Source organism: Hyla sarda, chromosome 4, assembly GCF_029499605.1.
Source record: "Hyla sarda isolate aHylSar1 chromosome 4, aHylSar1.hap1, whole genome shotgun sequence".
Taxonomy (NCBI): domain Eukaryota; kingdom Metazoa; phylum Chordata; class Amphibia; order Anura; family Hylidae; genus Hyla; species Hyla sarda.
The window spans coordinates 179,398,473-179,416,637 of record NC_079192.1 but is presented as its reverse complement, the minus strand read 5'-3'; the positions used below and the strand labels follow the sequence as shown (position 1 = coordinate 179,416,637).

At 43.6% G+C, this 18,165-nt stretch overlaps 1 protein-coding gene across 2 annotated transcripts in view; it reads right to left on the bottom strand.

The window, feature by feature from the left end:
* SCAPER (S-phase cyclin A associated protein in the ER) overlaps positions 1-18,165 on the bottom strand; it is a 329,263-nt gene that overhangs the window by 182,780 nt on the left and 128,318 nt on the right. The window contains exons 9-10 of one of the 2 annotated variants that reach the window (XM_056572933.1): positions 9,856-10,068; positions 164-325 (exon numbers count right to left, since the gene is read on the bottom strand). In XM_056572933.1, coding sequence (XP_056428908.1) covers positions 164-325; positions 9,856-10,068 — 375 coding nt within the window. The remainder of the gene's footprint in view (positions 1-163; positions 326-9,855; positions 10,069-18,165) is intronic. The other variant, XM_056572935.1, reaches the window with a different exon arrangement.

The following is an 18,165-nucleotide window of genomic DNA, read 5'->3' as shown; positions in this document are numbered from 1 at the left end:
TGAATAAACTTTTTTTTTTAAAATTATGTCTAAGTATTTTAAGAACAACAATACTCCTTTGGTATTATGAATTATAAAAGTTAGGCAAAACTACACAATCCAACTATAAATATAAATGAAATCACATGACATAGGACTAAAGTGAAAGCAAAGCAGAACACACCGAGAACTCGCTTTCATTGTCTATTTCAATGTCATTTTCTTCAGCCTCAATCTCTCTGGTTAGTTGCTCTTCTTCTGCTATAGCACTGGCTATGGCCTCTTCATTGGCTTTCTCCAGACGGTCTGCAAGTTCTTCTTTTTTTGCAAGAACCTCTGCCATAGACTGTAAACAAACATAATAGCAAAAACAGTAAAAAGTCAGGACCATCAAAAAGAAATTAAATACAATGTTACATGTATGCAAGGAAGAAGAAGAAAAGCTATTTGCTCATAGGAAACATTTACAAGCAATGATTTGGTCCTCTCACTTCCAACAAGAGATCGATGGTGGGCCAAAATTTGGATTTCATCATGATCACCATTGAGATTAGTACAATAGGCAACTCCCTCTTCATGCACTGTGTGGAACTGAACCATCACAGACAATACTAGAAGTCAAGGCTGGAATCTTGTTCCATTTAAAAAACATATGTCCATATTTTTTATTTCACAGAGCACAAACATCACAATACAACCACTAACCTTTTATTAAAGCGTAACTCTATAAAGTTGTTTATTTTTTTTTAATTGATGCAGCCTTAAAAGTATGTAACCCCTTAAGGACCATGGAAGTACGCGAACATCTAAGCATCCTGGTAGTTAAGGACCAAGGACCGTACGCGTACGTCCGTGGGAATTTCGGTCCCTGCTGCGCGTCGAGCGGGGACCGGACCGGGGTGACTGCTGATATCGATCAGCAGTCACCCCACGCAAATGCCCAGGAGGGTCAACAAACCCCGCTACACCACACTGTCTGCGAAATCGAAAGTGAATTCACACTTGCGATTTGCGCGATTCCGGGTCATTACGGGTCTATGGTGACCCGGAATATAAGGGGGATCGCGGTTGTCCAAGACACCCACTATCCCCCTGAAGGGATAGGAGTGAGGTGGCCCTCATATCCCTGCTATTGGTCGTATAGACGCGACGACCAATAGCAGATCGGGGGCGGGGGGGTTAACTTTCGTTTTCCCCGTTCTGCTCACCCACAATAGGTGGGGCAGAACGGGGAAACGACAGAGGACCGGTGCCGTAGTCCACTTACCCTGCGGGCGACGATCGGTGGGCGGCGATGTCATGCAGCTGGCTCCCTGGATCCGATGGAAGCCAGTAAGTTGCCTAGCAACGTCTGGAGGGCTATAGTCTGAGACCACTATACAGTGGTCTCTACACTGTTGCCCTTCTGATGTTGCAAAACTACAACTCCCAGCATGCCCAGTCAGCTGTTTGGACATGCTGGGATTTGTAGTTTTGCAACAGCTGGAGGGCTACAGTTTGAGACCACTATACAGTAGTTTCTAAACTATAGCCCTCCAGATCTTGCAAAACTACAACTCCTAGCATGCCCACTCAACTGTTTGCTGTCTGGGCATGCTGGGATTTGTAGTTTTGCAACATCAGGAGGGCCACAGTTTGCAGTGGTCTCTATACTGTAGCTCTCCAGATGTTGCAAAACTGCAAATCCCAGCATGCTGGGAGTTGTAGTTGCGTACCTCCAGCTGTTGCATAACTACATCTCCCAGCATGCCCTGCGATCAGTACATGCTGGGAGTTGTAGTTTTGCAACAGCTGGAGGCACACTGGTTGGAAAATACTGAGTTAGATAACAGAACCTAACCGAAGGTTTTCCAACCAGTGTGCCTCCAGCTGTTGCAAAAGTACAACTCCCAGCATGCACGATCTGTCAGTACATGCTGGGAGTTGTAGTTTTGAAACAGCTGGAGGTTTGCCCCCCCCCCCCCCCCCCTCCCCATGTGAACGTACAGGATACATTCACACTGGCGGGTTTACAGTAAGTTCCCTGCTTCAAGTTTGGGCAGCGGCAAATTTTTCGCCACAGCGCAAACTCCTAGCAGGGAACTCATTGTAAACCTCCGCCAGTGCAAATGTACCCTAAAAACACTACAGTACACTAACACATAATAAAGGGTAAAACACTACATATACACCCCCTTACACTGTCCCCCCCCCCCCCCCCGCAATAAAAATGAAAACGTATTGTACGCCAGTGTTTCCAAAACGGAGCCACCAGCTGTTGCAAAACAACAACTCCCAGCATTTTTGGACAGCTACTGACTGTCCAGGCATGCTGGGAGTTTAGCAACAGCTGGAGGCACCCTGTTTGGGAATCACTGGCGTAGAATACCCCTATGTCCACTAAACTATACTCCTATGTCCACTTCAGAGCCCTGTCGTATTTCAAGGAAACAGTTTAGGGCCACATATGGGGTATTTCCGTACTCGGGAGAAATTACACTACAAATTTTGGGGGGCTTTTTCTCCTTTTACCCCTTATGAAAAGGAAAAGTTGGGGTCTACACCAGCCTGTTAGTGTAAAAATAATTTTTTTTACACTAACATGCTGGTGTTGCCCTTTACTTTTTATTTTCACAAGAGGTAAAAGGAAAAAAAGACCCCCAAAATTTGTAATGCAATTTCTGCTGAGTACGGAAATACCCCATATGTGGGCGTAAAATGCTCTGCGGATGCACAACAAGGCTCAGGAGTGAGACCGTACTATGTACATTTGAGGCCTAAATTGGTGATTTGCACAGGGGTGGCTGATTTTACAGCTGTTCTGACATAAACGCAAAAAAATAAATACCGACACTTTGGAAAGTACACCCCTCACGGAATGTAACAAGGGGTATAGTAAGCCGTAACACCCCACAGGTGTTCGGCAAATTTTTTGTTAAAGTTGGATGGGAAAATGAAAAAAAGAACTTTTTTTCACTAAAATGCTGGTGTTACCCTAAATTTTTCATTTTCACAAGGGAAAATAGGAAAAAAAAGCCCCCCAAAATTTATTTGTAACCCCATTTCTTCTGAGTAAGAACATACCCCATATGTGGATGTAAAGTTCTCTGCAGGTGAACTACAATGCTCAGAAGAGAAGGAGCGCCATTGGGATTTTGAAGAGAAAATGTGTCCGGAATTGAAGGCCACGTGTGTTTACAAAGCTCCCATAGTGCCAGAACAATGGACCCCCCAACATGTGACCCCATTTTGGAAACTACACCCCTCATGTAATGTAATAAGGGGTACAGTGAGCATTTAGGCCCCACAGGTGTCTGACAGATTTTTGGAACAGTAGTCCGTGAAAATGAAAAATGTAATTTTTCATTTGCTCAGCCCACTGTTCCAAAGATCTGTCAAATGCCAGTAGGGTGTAAATGCTCACTGCAACCCTTATTAAATTCTGAGAGGGGTGTAGTTTCCAAAATGGGGTCACATGTGGGGGGGGGGGGGGGGTTCCACTGTTCTGGCACCACGAGGGGCTTTGTTAAACGCACATGCCCCCCGACTACAATTCCTAACAAATTCACTCTTCAAAAGCTCAATGGCGCTCCTCCTCTTCTGAGCATTGTAGTTTGTCCACAGAGCACTTGACACCACACATGGGGTATTTCCATACTCAGAAGAAATGGGGTTACAAATTTTGGGGGTCATTTTCTCCTTTTATCCCTTGTAAAAATGTAAAATTTGGGGAAAAACTGCATTTTAGTGAAAAAAAATATTTTTTTCATTTACACATCCAACTTTAACAAAAAGTTGTGAAATACCTGTGAAGTATTAAGGCTCACTGTACACCTTGTTACGTTCCTTCAGGGGTGTAGTTTCCAAAATAGTATGCCATGTGGGTATTTTTGCTGTTCTGGCACCATAGGGGCTTCCTAAATGCAACATGCCCCCCAAAAACCATTTCAGCAAAATTTGCTTTCCAAAAGCCAAATGTGACTCCTTCTCTTCTGAGTTCGCATGCAGAGCATTTTACATCCTAACATGGGGTATTTCGATACTCAGAAGAGATGGGGTTACAAATTTTGGGGGGCATTTTCTCCCATTACCCTTTATAAAAATGGTAAATTTGGGGAAAAAACTGCACAGGTCAAACACCTGTGGGGTATTAAGGCTCACTGGACTCCTTGTTACGTGCCTTGAGGGGTGTAGTTTTCAAAATGGTATGCCATGTGTTTTTTTTTCTGCTGTTCTGGCACCATAGGGGCTTCCTAAATGTGACATGCCCCCCAAAAGCCATTTCAGAAAAACTCACTCTCCAAAATCCCTTTGTCGCTCCTTCCCTTCTGAGCTCTCTACTGCACCCGCCGAACACTTGACATACACATATGAGGTATTTCCTTACTCGAGAGAAATCGGTTTCTAATTTTTGAGAGGATTTTTCTCCTTTTACCCCTTGTACATGAACCCCAAGAACATGCGAGTGTAAAAAATGAAGATTTTGAATTTTCTCCTTCACTTTGCTGCTATTCCTGTGAAACACCTAAAGGGTTAACACACTTACTGAATGTCATTTTGACTACTTTGAGGGGTGCAATTTTATAATGGGTCATTTATGGGGTATTTCTAATAAGAAAGCCCTTCAAATCCACTTCAAACCTGCACTGGTCCATGAAAAATTCAGATTTTGAAAATCTTGTGAAAAATTGGAAAATTGCTGCTGAACTTTGAAGCCCTCTGATGTGTTCCAAAAGTAAAAACATGTCAACTTTATGATGCAAACATAAAGTAGACATATTGTATTTGTGAATCAAAATATAATTTATTTGGAATGTTCATTTTCCTTACAAGCAGAGAGCTTCAAAGTTAGAAAAATTCAAAATTTTCAATTTTTTCATCAAATTTTGGAATTTTTCACCTAGAAATGATGCAAGTATCGACAACATTTAACCACTAACATAAAGTAGAATATGTCACAAAAAAAAATCTCAGAATCAGAATGAAAGGTAAAAGCATCCCAGAGTTATTAATGCTTAAAATGAAAGTGGTCAGTTGTGCAAAAAACGCTGTGGTCCTAGAGTGAGAAATGGCCTGGTCCTTAAGGGGGTAAATACCTTATCGGTGCATCTGTTTCCCCTGCTTCTAGTAACTGTAAAAGTGTGATATAAGCCGTAGCCTCCTAGGTAACCATAGCAATGCGTAACCCAGAGCCAATAGTAATGGCACTAGGTTTCGCTCTGGAGCGGGGGATTTAGCTGCTTCGATAAGGTATTTACAAGTAAATTTTTAAAGCATGCGATTCAGATAAATGACTTTCATGCTCATGGCTGCACAATAGTTAAAAAAAATAAAAAATAAAAACTTTATAGTTACTCTTTAATAATGCAGCTTCAACATGTGTCACCCATTGTGATTCACATCACCACATCATCCAATGGCTCCTGTATTAAACATCAACAGTACTAGAGCCATTAGACACTGACCTTTATACTACAATGATAGTTTTGATACAGGTTAAATAAATGAGATACAGCACAACATCTCTGCAAAAATTCATGTGGCCTAAAAGCAAACTTCTACAGTACATGCAGGAGCGTAATGGTTAACAGCCACACATGCTACATGAAAGTCATGCAGTAGCTGGGCTTTAAATTGAATTATTGACCTTATAATACACACAAAGACAACATAGGCCCTCATTTACAAAGACTGGAGTGTCGGTTAGGTTTTTTTTTTTCAGTGTACTCGTTTTTTTTTTCCTTGTGATTTACTAATCTGTCGCCCAATTTCCCTTTCTTTCTGTCGCAGGTTTTTTTTTTCTATCGCACAAAATGTATTCTGTGCGACAGAAAAAAGTCTCTGCAAACTCTGACTACATTAGTGCTTGTACTACTACCCCCGTCATGGAACAGGGTCTGTTCCATGTTGGGGGTAGTAGTACAGGGGCTGAGGGATTGATCGCACCGGGTCTTACTTCTGAGACCCGATCCGATCAGATGTTACTAAGCAGGGGAGCGGGCAGCATGTTCCGATCCCCTGCAATGTACTGTAAACTTTCATTTTGAAATTCCCCACCAGAAGCCCTGAATGCCCGGGACCGAGGAGCCAATCAGGGCTCCTGGCAGAGTTTTAATATAGAAGCGCTGTGGTGGGCAAAGATGTATAGAATCACTGGGGGGGTACATATCTGGCCCCTCCAGAGTTTCTATATATCTTTCCCCCTTCTGCGCTATATCAAACTTAGTGCCCGCTGCGCTTGAATAAATGTACTGGCCCCCCAGCGCTATTATATATCTATACTGACCCCCGCTGCGCATATACCGACCTCCGCTGCGCATATTTATATATATACTGCCCCCCCCCAAGCTGCGCATATTAATCTTAATGTTCTCCCTCCCCTGGCTGCCAATGAATTTGTCATTCATAGCGGACAGCAGCTGCATATCATGCTGTGGGGGTCAGACATATGGATATATGTCTGACCCTCGCAGCATACATATACAAATGCCGGCTCACCGCTATGAATGACAAGTAAGCTATTAGGAGCAGCAGCGGAGCCTCCGCTCCCTGCACTGCTTTACTTGTCATTCATAGCAGTGAGCCGGCACCTGTATATATAGATGCTTTGAGGGTCAGACATATATCCATATGTCTGACCCCTACCGCGCATCTATGTATACAGGTGCCGGCTCACTGCTATGAATGACAAGTAAAGCAGTGCAGGGAGCGGAGGCTCCGCTGCTGCTCCTAATAGCTTACTTGTCATTCATAGCGGTGAGCCGGCATTTGTATATGTATGCTGCGAGGGTCAGACATATATCCATATGTCTGACCCCCACAGCATGATATGCAGCTGCTGCCCGCTATGAATGACAAACTCTTAGCAGCGAGAGCGGGCAGCAGCCCTCCGCTCCCCCGCTAATAGAGTTTTCATTCACTGGCAGCCAGGGGAGGGAGAACATTAAGATTAATATGCGCAGCTTGGGGGGGGGGGGCAGTATATATATATAATAGCGCTGGGGGGGCAGTACATTTATTAATGCCCGCTGCGCTTGAAGTTTGATATAGCACAGCAGGGGGAAAGATATATAGAAACGCTGGAGGGGCCAGATATATACCCCTCCAGTGATTCTATACATCTTTGCCCACCACAGCGCTTCTATATTAAAACTCTGCCAGGAGCCCTGATTGGCTCCTCGGTCCCGGGCATTCAGGGCTTCTGGTGGGGAATTTAAAAATGAAAGTTTACAGTACATTGCAGGGGATCGGAACATGCCGCCCGCTCCCCTGCTTAATAACTTTTGATCGGATCGGGTCTCAGAAGTGAGACCCGGTGCGATCAATCCCTCAGCCCCTGTACTACTACCCCCAACATGGAACAGACCCTGTTCCATGCTGCGGGTAGCAGGATTTACTCCGTTTTGAGTAATTTCCCGACAGCTCTGAGCTGTCGGGTTTCTGTGAAGCAAAACTCACAGGTTTTCCTGTGAGTTTTCTTCCCACTCGGAGGGTTTTTTCTCTTTTTGTCGGGAACACACCCCTTTTGTGGGGGAAAATGCTCCTTTTGTAGTTTTTTTTTTCCACTCTGAGTGATTTTGATTTTGTCGGGTGGTGCGCCAGATTCTGGCGCAAATTCTGGAGCAGACAGAATTCTGGCGCAAAACCCGACAAAAAGTGTCAGATCCTGTTATTAAATGAGGGCCATAGTCTTGATTTTTTGCAGGGGAGGAGATTAAAAACATCTGATCTGGAGATTACTTTTTCAGTGCATTGGCTGAACCAAAAATTGGCTGCACACACAATGTTACTTTAGTGTTTAGTAAAGCGCTGCGTATTCAGCTGCGTAGTCTCCTATAAATAGACACACAGAGCTACTTGGCAGCAGCCCTGTGTGTGCAGTTAGGTTTGGAGGCAGGTCCAGTTCACCGATGTGACTGTGATGTGTGGGTCCGCCTCCAAACCTTACTGCACACAGGGCTGCTACTGGGTAGCCCTGTGTGTCTGCTCATAGGAGAATATGCATCATATATCCTGCAGTGTAAAACACGCTGTGTATACGCTATGTGTGACCCTACCCTAATAGCATTCATGATTCCTAATATATTTGTTAAGAATCAATTAATTTACCAAAAATGACTCCTTACTACTGAAAATGAATTCTAATGTCTTGACCATTAGGTGTCTCTCTTGCCTGAAATCTGCTGCCCCTGTCTGTGGTAAGGGGAAATTCATCTCTAGTGGCCTGTGCTTTGAGTGGGGCTAAGCATAAGCTTTGTGCAGGAGAGAATAGAAAAGAGAAAGAAAGACTGTGTACCTGCAAGCAGTGTCAGTGTACTACTCGCAGACAGTCAATCTCTGGTCCCACTCCCTAAAATGGAGAGAATGAGAAATAGCTGTGCACCAGGGAGGGGACTCTCAGGGGCTCAATAACAGCAGTAAGAACCCTAAAATGACATTGCCCCCCCCCCCCCCCCCCACAGAAAGATTAAAGCATAGTTCAATCATGTTTTATTTTCTGAAAAATAACATCGATTTTACATTCAGGTGCCATTCTGCCCCCTCCCAGCCATATAAAACTATGCGGTAGGAGACAAAGCTTCCAGCTCTGACTCCACAGCACGCGTTTCCAGCACAAGACCCTGGTGTAATATGATTCTATGGCATTGGGTCTCATACCAGTGAAGGGTGCTGTGGAGACGGAGCGGGAAGCTCTGTCTCATAACAGTTAGAAATAAACAATATAGAACGGCGGGGGTAGCGCCACATTCATGGATTTATGTGCCAGATATGAAATGCATGTCATTTAGACAAACGACTTTCGTGTACAGTACCCATTAATGGAGCCAAGCCAGGCAGGTATTTAAAAATCTTTTGAAAGGACAGGTACGCTATAAAAGGCATATATTGGTATATGTCCTTAACTAGGTAGAGCAAATTATATAAATCCCATTAAACCGATATTGCCGTGTAAAACCACCTAGGAAATACCAGATTCATTTATATGATAATAAATGTACTGCTCAGAAAACTGCGACACATGCTTCTGCATAAGGTTAAAATAAGACAAAGCAAAAATTTGCACAACATGACACAATATACCAAAAACAAGGAAGGTTATTGGGATGGTCTTTAACTTTTTTTTAAACATCTGTAACTACAATGAGAAGGAGAATTTACCTTTTCTGAACAAGTACACCATGAGAAGAAACATTTTGGCAGATAAGAAAAAGACAATGTTAGGTCACATAAGCTAGTCAGAAATCATCCACTCTTGGGAGAGGGCCCTATTCATCACATACACCATCCTACGCCAGTCAAACTATCTTTCATTTACTGCAAAGTCAAACTCACAAATCAGCCAGCAGTCCAGTCATAACAATCTGCGAAACACGTCAGACACTCACATTTCACTTTCAGTATCATCTGGCAGTATTTCTATTGCTTGAAAGATGCTTGCAATTTCAAACAACAGAAACACACACAGGAATATGGGACCAGTCATATGCCAATGGTAGGCCTTATGGGCACTACTTACTTAGCAACATCAAGAGGTCCGAACAATTAAAGCTGGCAACACACATTAGATCAGTCACTTCTTATGGTGAGTTATGTCTCGAAGAAACAAAGGATGGGACATGGAGCCATAAAGTAAAGTGCCTCTGGCTCTTCCGATGCTGCTCTCCTGTAGTTGTATATATAGTATAAAATCCTGCAGCCTCTCTAGCAATGTAATAGATTATTTGGCTACTCAGCATTTTCCCTTCCTTTGTCCTCAAATGCATCTCATCACTTGTTTTCTCCGACCAGACGTTCATTCAGTGCATCATGTTTTTCCTGGATTCAATACACAGCTAGAGTATAACAAAGAAGAAAAAAATCTGGTCTCCTAAAAAAGGAAAATGAAAGTGTTCTTACCAATTTTCCAGCACTCACGTTTGAAAGGTCCAGATCACTACTGCTCCTCCCTTCCCCTGTGGGGTCGATGGTGCAGGTGACCTCAGACTTTCTCAGCTTAGACAGTGGGTCCAGAAACACAACAGGGATGTCCAGACAGGGCAGGGATGGGGTTGTCTGTGGTGCAAAGGTTCCTGTGCTCTTTATCTCCTCTAATGCCTTGTGGACTGTGAACTAAAAAGAAAAATCATAGAAGAGTCAACACTGTTGCTAAATAACCCACCAGGGTACATATTCATTATGGTATGTTTATTCTTTGTATGACGTATCTTGCACTGCTATGTATGCTCCCTGAGAAACTTAGTCACAGGGTCTGAGGAAAACAGGGTGCATTTTGATGGGAGGGGGAAAGGGTTTAACCGATGAAGGGTAAGATGTCTGATCGGGGGGGTCCCGCCACTGGGGATTTCCCTGCTGCACTTGTCATTCGTTTAGAGGATCGGGTGCAGCGCCGGAGTCTCGTGACGTCACGGCCACGTCCCCTCGATGCAAGTCTATGGGAGGGGGTATGACAGCCATCACACCCCCTCCCATAGACTTGCATTGAGGGGGGCATGGCCGTGACGTCACAAGCTGGTGTGACCGTGACATCATGAGCCTCCATCCAGCATCGCCAGTCATCCGGCACGGAGCGAATTTCAGCAGAGATCGCGGGGGTCCCCAGCGGCGGAACCCCACGATCAGAAATCTTATCTCTTACTTCATGATGAAACCTTTTATTTTACTATTAAAAATACAGAGCAACAAAAAAAAAAAATATATATTTGTGGAGGAAAAGTGAAAAAAATTAAATTTTGCAACTTTTGAAGGTTTCATTTTTACGTAGTTCCCTTTATACTAAAACTGATGTTATCTTCATTCTGTAGGTCAATACAGTTAACACAATACTCATGCTTCTCTATTATTGTACTATTTTACAAAATAAGTATGCTGAAACATTGCCCTATTTTAACCCTTATAACTTTTCCTTTTCCTTATAACTTTTATTATTTTTCCGTATATGGGGCTGCATGAGGGCTAATTTTTTGCACCGTGATTTTTAGTTTTTATCGGTACCACTTTGCATATGTGTGACATTTTGATCACTTTTTATTCCATTTTTTCTGGAATAGAATAGGACCAAAATTGTTAAATTTTGTAATTTATTAAGTCCCCGGAGGGGACTATTAATAGCAATCTTTTAATTGCTATTACTGTTCAGTGCTACGCTATGACATAGCACTGATCAATAGTATTAGCAGTCTACTAGTACTGACTACCTGACTGCAGACTATACAGGAGGATTCCTGGAGAGCATCATGGAGGAGGGTAAGAGACCTCGGCAGCTCACTCACTGGACGCCTGTGATTGCGTTGAGTGTCCCCAAAGGCCTTCAACTGTTTTAGATGCCATGCGTTGATCATGGCATCTAAAAATTTTATAGCAGACATCAGAGTGATTGCTGATGTCCACCATTAGCGGTGAAGTCTTGGCTGCTAGGCGAGCACAACTTCCATGCTCGGTTTGTGTGAATTGCTTAATGCGCAAGATGTAGATGTACATCATGATGCGATAAGTACCAGTGCATTGTGACCAGTACATTTATGCCCTGTGTCCTCTAGGGGTTAAATGTTATATTTCAATATTTTGCTTGGATTAATCAAAAACAACTTTATTTAATAAAAAAAAGAAAAGAGCCAGCTGGGTGTTACCAGTTGGGAGTGTGTCCCTTCACTGTTTGACAATACCAGCTTTGGACAGACTCAAGGGGTGCAAGGACACAACCCAGTTGGCTATTTAGTCATATATTTTTTCTATGATTAGACACAAAAGTCCCTTAGGACAGCAATTTTCACTATACATTTCTAGTTATCTGCCCTTTCTAATGCCATAATAACAGAATCATCTATTCATAAGGACCACTAGAGTTTATAATTCTATACAAATATCAATTTCATTCCAATAAAACTATTAACATATTGTTTAAAATATTACAGGCATATTAATATTTTAAGACAAAAAAATTGTACTGATTATAATCCAAGTGTAAGATAGATACAGCTCATAAAATGCATATCAATAGTGGATTATTTTCCTCCTACCACTAATCTACCATTTGCTCCTATAGAAATTGTATACTATTCATGAGCCTATACAGGTCTCTAAGAGTTAAAGGGGGTTATCCGGGGGAAAAAACTTTTTTTCTTATATCAACTGGCTCCAGAAAGATAAACAGATTTGTAAATTATTTCTATAAAAAAAACTTCATCCTTTCAGTACTTATGAGCTGCTGAAGTTGAGTTGTTCTTTTCTGTCTAAGTGCTCTCTGATGACACCTGTCTCGGGAACTGTCCAGAGTAGAAGCAAATGCCCATAGCAAACCTCTTCTACTCTGTGCAGTTCCTGAGACAAGCAGAGATGTCAGCAGAGCTGTTGCCAGACAGAAAAGAACAACTCAATTTCGGCAGCTGATAATTATTGGAAGTATTAAGATTTTTTAACAGAAATAACTTACAAATCGGTTTAACTTTCTGGAGCCAGTTGATATAAGAAAATAAAGTTTTTTCCTGGAACACCCCTTTAACCTCTAGTCATGGAGAAAAGTTTATAGTGGACTGATGTCCATATGCATGAATACTGTAATGTCCAATTTACAAAGTAATTAGTATCTTACCCATTGCAGAACAGTGTCTACTCACCACCGCTACCCCTACAGTTGTTTCGGCTCCTTCTTCAGGGGGCAGAACACAGAGCTGTCCCAGATTTGTTATTTTATGGGAATATAAGTATTTACTAACATGTCAGGAGAGGCCACAGACCCTCATCAAAGCAGATCTGTCATAACACTGTGCTGTCAATTTAAGGGCATCATACTGAATATTAGCTCAAATAGTACAAAAGAGAATAAATAGTAAATAATACTGTGGGCCCACTGTTAGCAGTCCACCGTATTCATGAGGGGAGCATACTACCAGCAGCTTCTCCTGGCCCTCTGTTCAGTGACTGATAGATGCCACATATGCATGCAGATACACAGCAGCCACGGAGAGCTAAGAGGACAATCCCCTAATGAACATTATGGACTGATGATGATAAGGAGTTTATGGAGAATGCAAGTATTTCCTAAAACCACTGGACAGAAAAGCTTCAACAATGACAAGAGGGCAATTACTAGGTTTACGAGAGAGAAGATTTCAACACCTGTTGTTAAGCAGTAAGAGGGGTATAATCTATGAAACATAGGGGTGTTATTTATTTTGTCTCCCCCAGCGCACAGGCTCCGTTGCCAGCACACAGGATCACAGTATTCACGTAGAGGCAATCCAGCGAGTCTCTGAGCTAGCGGAGACTTAAACATCAGTTTATGTTGTTCGCCAGCATAAACTGCCATAAATTTGGTGAGTGAGGCGGGTACTCCCCCTTTTGCCGAAACCATGGCTCTTTCCTGCTAGTCCACACCCCTTGCGTGAGCAATGGCGAACTTGCAGATAATCACACAACATCTGCAGCTTGTGCACCACTCTTTGGTGTGGCTTAAAGTTATATGTATGAGTTGATTGTATGAGTTGATTCATATACCTTTTTTCTCATTGTCATATTTTCATAATTTACGCTTTCTTTTTTTTACCCTCCTAACTAGAAATGAGCGAACTTTTGAAAAATTTGATTCGGCCGATTCGCCGAATTTTTTGAAAAAATTTGGTTCGGGTCGAATATTTTCGCAGCGAATCGCTATTAAAAAAAAGTAGGGATGTCCCGATACCATTTTTTTTTTAAGACCGAGTACGAGTACCGATACTTTAATTCTAGTACTCGCCGATACCAAGTACGAGTACTTATATTTTAAAGGAAATCTGACACCCGGGTGACCCGGTTTCTGGCGCGGTTTACCGTGCTGATATGTGGGTCCTTGTTGTGTACAATGGAGGCGGCTGCTGTAGTATGAGCCAAGATTTCTCTCTTCTTCATTGGACAGAACAGGGAATTTGCATTGAGGGTGAGACTGATGATCACATGGTGAGCAGCGGTAGAAACCGGGTCACCTGCACTATCTACCTATAAATTCAAGTTAGTGCAGGTGACTCTGCTGTAAGATTGTCTTTAATAGTAGGTAGTATCCCCTTGCAGACATTAGCAGCAGCCCCCCTTGTAGACAGCAGCCCCCCTGTAGACATAAGTAGCAGCCCCCCTGTAGACCACAGCCCCCCTTTAAACAGTGGGCTCCCATTTAAACAGCAGCAGGGCCCCCCCTTTGGACCGCAGCAGGGGCCCCGCTTTAGACAGCAGCAGGGGCCCCCCCTTTAGACAGCAGCAGGGCCCCCCCTTTAGACAGCAGCAGGGCCCCCCCCCTTTAGACAGCAGCAAGGGCCCCCCCCAAAGACAGCAGCAGGGGCCCCGTTTAGACAGCAGCAGGGGCCCCCCGTTTAGACAGCAGCAGGGGCCCCCATTTAGACAGCAGCAGGGGCCGCCATTTAGACAGCAGCAGGGGCCCCCTTTAGACAGCAGCAGGGGCCCCCCTTAGACAGCAGCAGGGGCCCCCCTTTAGACAGCAGCAGGGGCCTCCCGTTTAGACAGCAGCAGGGGGCCCCCCGTTTAGACAGCAGCAGGGGCCCCCCGTTTTGACAGCAGCAGGGGCCCCCCGTTTAGACAGCAGCAGGGGCCCCCCGTTTAGACAGCAGCAGGGCCACCCCATTTAGACAGCAGCAGGGCCACCCCATTTAGACAGCAGCAGGGACACCCCGTTTAGACAGCAGCAGGGCCCCCCGGTAGACATTAGTAGAAGCACCCCTTGCAGGCAGCTCACCTCCACTGTCGGGTGCTGTCACTCCACTGCACCATTCTTCTGTCCTCCGGGCCGCATCATGTCGTCCTATGGAGGAGCATGTGACATATACGTCACTCTGCCTCCTCCGTAGCGTTACGCCGGGCGGAGGGGAGGAGGCGGAGTGATGTATATGTCACATGCTCCTCCATAGGATGACATGATGCGGCCCAGAGGACAGAAGAACGGGACAGTGGAGCGGCAGCAGGTATCGGGCATGGTATCGGGGACATTAAACGAGTCCCTGATAGCATGCAAATAGCTAGTATCGGCCCCAATACCGATACCAGATCCCAAAAAAAAAGGCAATTTTTGGCCTACTGAGAGCCTCAATAGGGGTGTAGAGCACTTTGCCTTGTCCTAACACGCATAGGGAGTGTGCTGTGTTAGTGAAATAATGGTGTTATTCAGTATGAGATTACAGGCATTGCTATTAGAGTCACTGCTGCAGAGCGTTGATGTGGCAGCAGGGAGACCATATGGTGTAAAAATTGAAGAGAATAAAGAGATTTTTTAATGTAAATTTAATTTAATTTAATTTAATTTGACTTTACATTTTTTGAGTACCCATTCTGGTGAGCATCGAGCTGGCGGATACCACCTGTTCCAGCCCCTACCTCTCAGCTAAACCCCCCCCCCCCCGACTATGAAAGTGCAAATGTTTCATTTAATCAGTCATGGTTCATTGTTATCACCCCAAGCTGTTTCATTGGAATCTTGTGATAATTCCACAGGTAATATGACGTTGACGGTCATAGGGCCTCAGTGTTGAAAAGATTACATTGATTTCTTTAAATTTAAATGTAACATTTATATTAGATTCCCAAGTTTAATGTCCCAGTGTTTACGTTGAACTAATACTATATGACCACAAATCCCAATCTAACATGGAGTCACATGGCGGCACAATGACAGAGCTTAGAGGTGGCAGCAGCATGAGGAGACCATAATCTGTCACAATGACATAGCCTGGAATTGGCAGCAGCACGAGGAGACCATATAGTGGCAGAATGACCCAGTCTGGAGTTGGCAACAGCCTGAAAAGACTATAGGGCCTCACAATAGAGATTAAAGATATTTTAGAATTTTTTATTGAAGATTTATGGTAGCTAGTGCAACCATAAAATATTTTTAGGTAATGTCCCAGGCCCTGCAGCATCAGTAAACCAAATAGTGGCTGAATGGCACAGCCTGGAGCTGATGGCAGCATGAGTAGAAAATAGGGCTTCATAATCCCTAAGATTAAAAGATGAATTTTAAAATTTAAAATGAATATTTTTCATAGCTAGTGCTACCATAACATATATTTTAGGTAATGTACCAGGCCCTGCAGCATCAGTAAACCATATAGGCGCTGAATGGCACAGCCTGGAGCTGGTGGCAGCATGAGTAGAAAATAGGGCTTCATAATCCCTAAGCTTAAAAGATTAATTTTAAAATTTAAAATGAATATTTTTTGTAGCTAGTGCTACCATAACATATATTTTAGGTAATGTACCAGGCCCTGCAGCATCAGTAAACCATATAGGCGCTGAATGGCACAGCCTGGAGCTGGTGGCAGCATGAGTAGAAAATAGGGCTTCATAATCCCTAAGAATAAAAGTTGAATTTTAAAATGAAAATTTTTCATAGATAGTGCTACCATAACATATATTTTAGGTAATGTACTAGGCCTTGCAGCATCAGTAAACCATATAGGCACTGAATGGCACAGCCTGGAGCTGGCGGAAGCATGAGTAGACAATAAGGCTTCACAATCCCTAAGATTGAAAGATTAATTTAAAAACGTAAATCGAAGATATATGGTAGCTAATGCTACCATAAAATATTTTTAGGTATTGGCCCAGGCCTGGAGGTAGCTGAAGAATGAGGAGACCATATAGTGGCTGAATGCCACAACCTGGAGGTGGCTGAAACATGAGGAGACCATATAGTGGCTGAATTGCACAACCTGGAGTTTGCTGGAGCATGATGAGACCATATAGTGGCTGAATGGCACAGCCTGGAATTGGATGAAGCATGAGGAGACCATATAGTGGCTGAATGCCACAGCCTGGAGGTGGCTGAAGCATGAGGAGTTCATATAGTGGCTGAATGACACAGCCTGGAATTGACCCGGTGATAGAGTGGTGCGGTGGGTGGCAATACCAGTACCTAGTGACAAAGGTGGGTGAAAAAAGGTATGATGCAGAGGAATGTTTGTAACTGGGGAGCAGCGCCTTAAATCTGTTTGGTACTATCCATATTTGTGAAGTGTTAGTGTGGCTGTAGTATAAATAGTCCTGCGTACTAATTGGACAGCGTTAAGGTTATACAGACAAACTTCACCAGCCACTTCCAGGAATCCAAGAGTGTATTCAATTCACACCAAAAAGGGTCAAATACAGGCACAGAGTAAATAATGTACAAAAGAAGAGTTCCTTACATAAAAATGATTGATGGGAGAATGTTCATATCTGCTGGTCTTTGGGCATTCCTTCTGATGGAAGAGAGGTAGTTTGAGTCGTGAGGCAGGCAGAGGGTGAGTTGTTATTATTCGTGTTGCCTGCCCTGCTAGGCTCAAATGGCCTTCTTATATACCCTTAACTAACACCTAATTGGATACATAACAAGTCCTTAAATGTATACATTCTATTTAAGTTTATGTGGTAATACATAGCTAACCTACAGATATGGTCTTGAGTTGTTTCTCCCTAGCCAGTGACTAACTATAGAATATAGCTGACACAACTAAGATATGTATTATGAGCACTACACGTGGTTATATGTCAGCTATCTTGACTTTTCCTACCGTTCAATATATTAGATAAATTGATCTCTTATCAATGATCACATATGGTCTAGTGTTAGGGGTAAGTAAACTTGTTAAATGTGTTAATTATGGTTTTACAGTGGCACCATGGTCAATCTACTCTGATGCATCAGGCATTGGTGGGTGGAAATCCTGGCTGATCCATGCCTGATTCATTTTCACAAAGGTCAGTCTCTCCACATTTTTTGTAGACAGACGAGTTCTCCTTGGGGTGACTATGGCCCCCGCCGCACTAAACACCGGCTCTGATAGCACACTATTGGCCGGGCAGGACAGCTTTTCCAGGGCAAACTCTGCTAGTTGAGGCCACAAATCAATTTTGGCTGCCCAGAAGTCCAGCGGATCTTCAAGGTGTGTTGGCATGGTCATGTCAAGGTATGCCACCAGGTCCTGCTCCAGGTCTACCTGCTACTGATGAGTTGCTTCACTATGCGGGTGAAGAAAGGTACTAATCAACGACTGTAGACTCTGCTGCTGAAGGAACTGGTACTGCTCCTGCCACCACACCCCTCCCTAGCAACCATGGCAGTGGAAGGTGAGTGCAGAGGGCCCCCCGATTCAGACCTACCAGAGGATGGACGATGGCGCCGATAGGCATTGGCCAACTGACTTTGTAGGATGTCTCTGTAGTAGGTCAGTTTGTCCTCCCTCTCAGTGG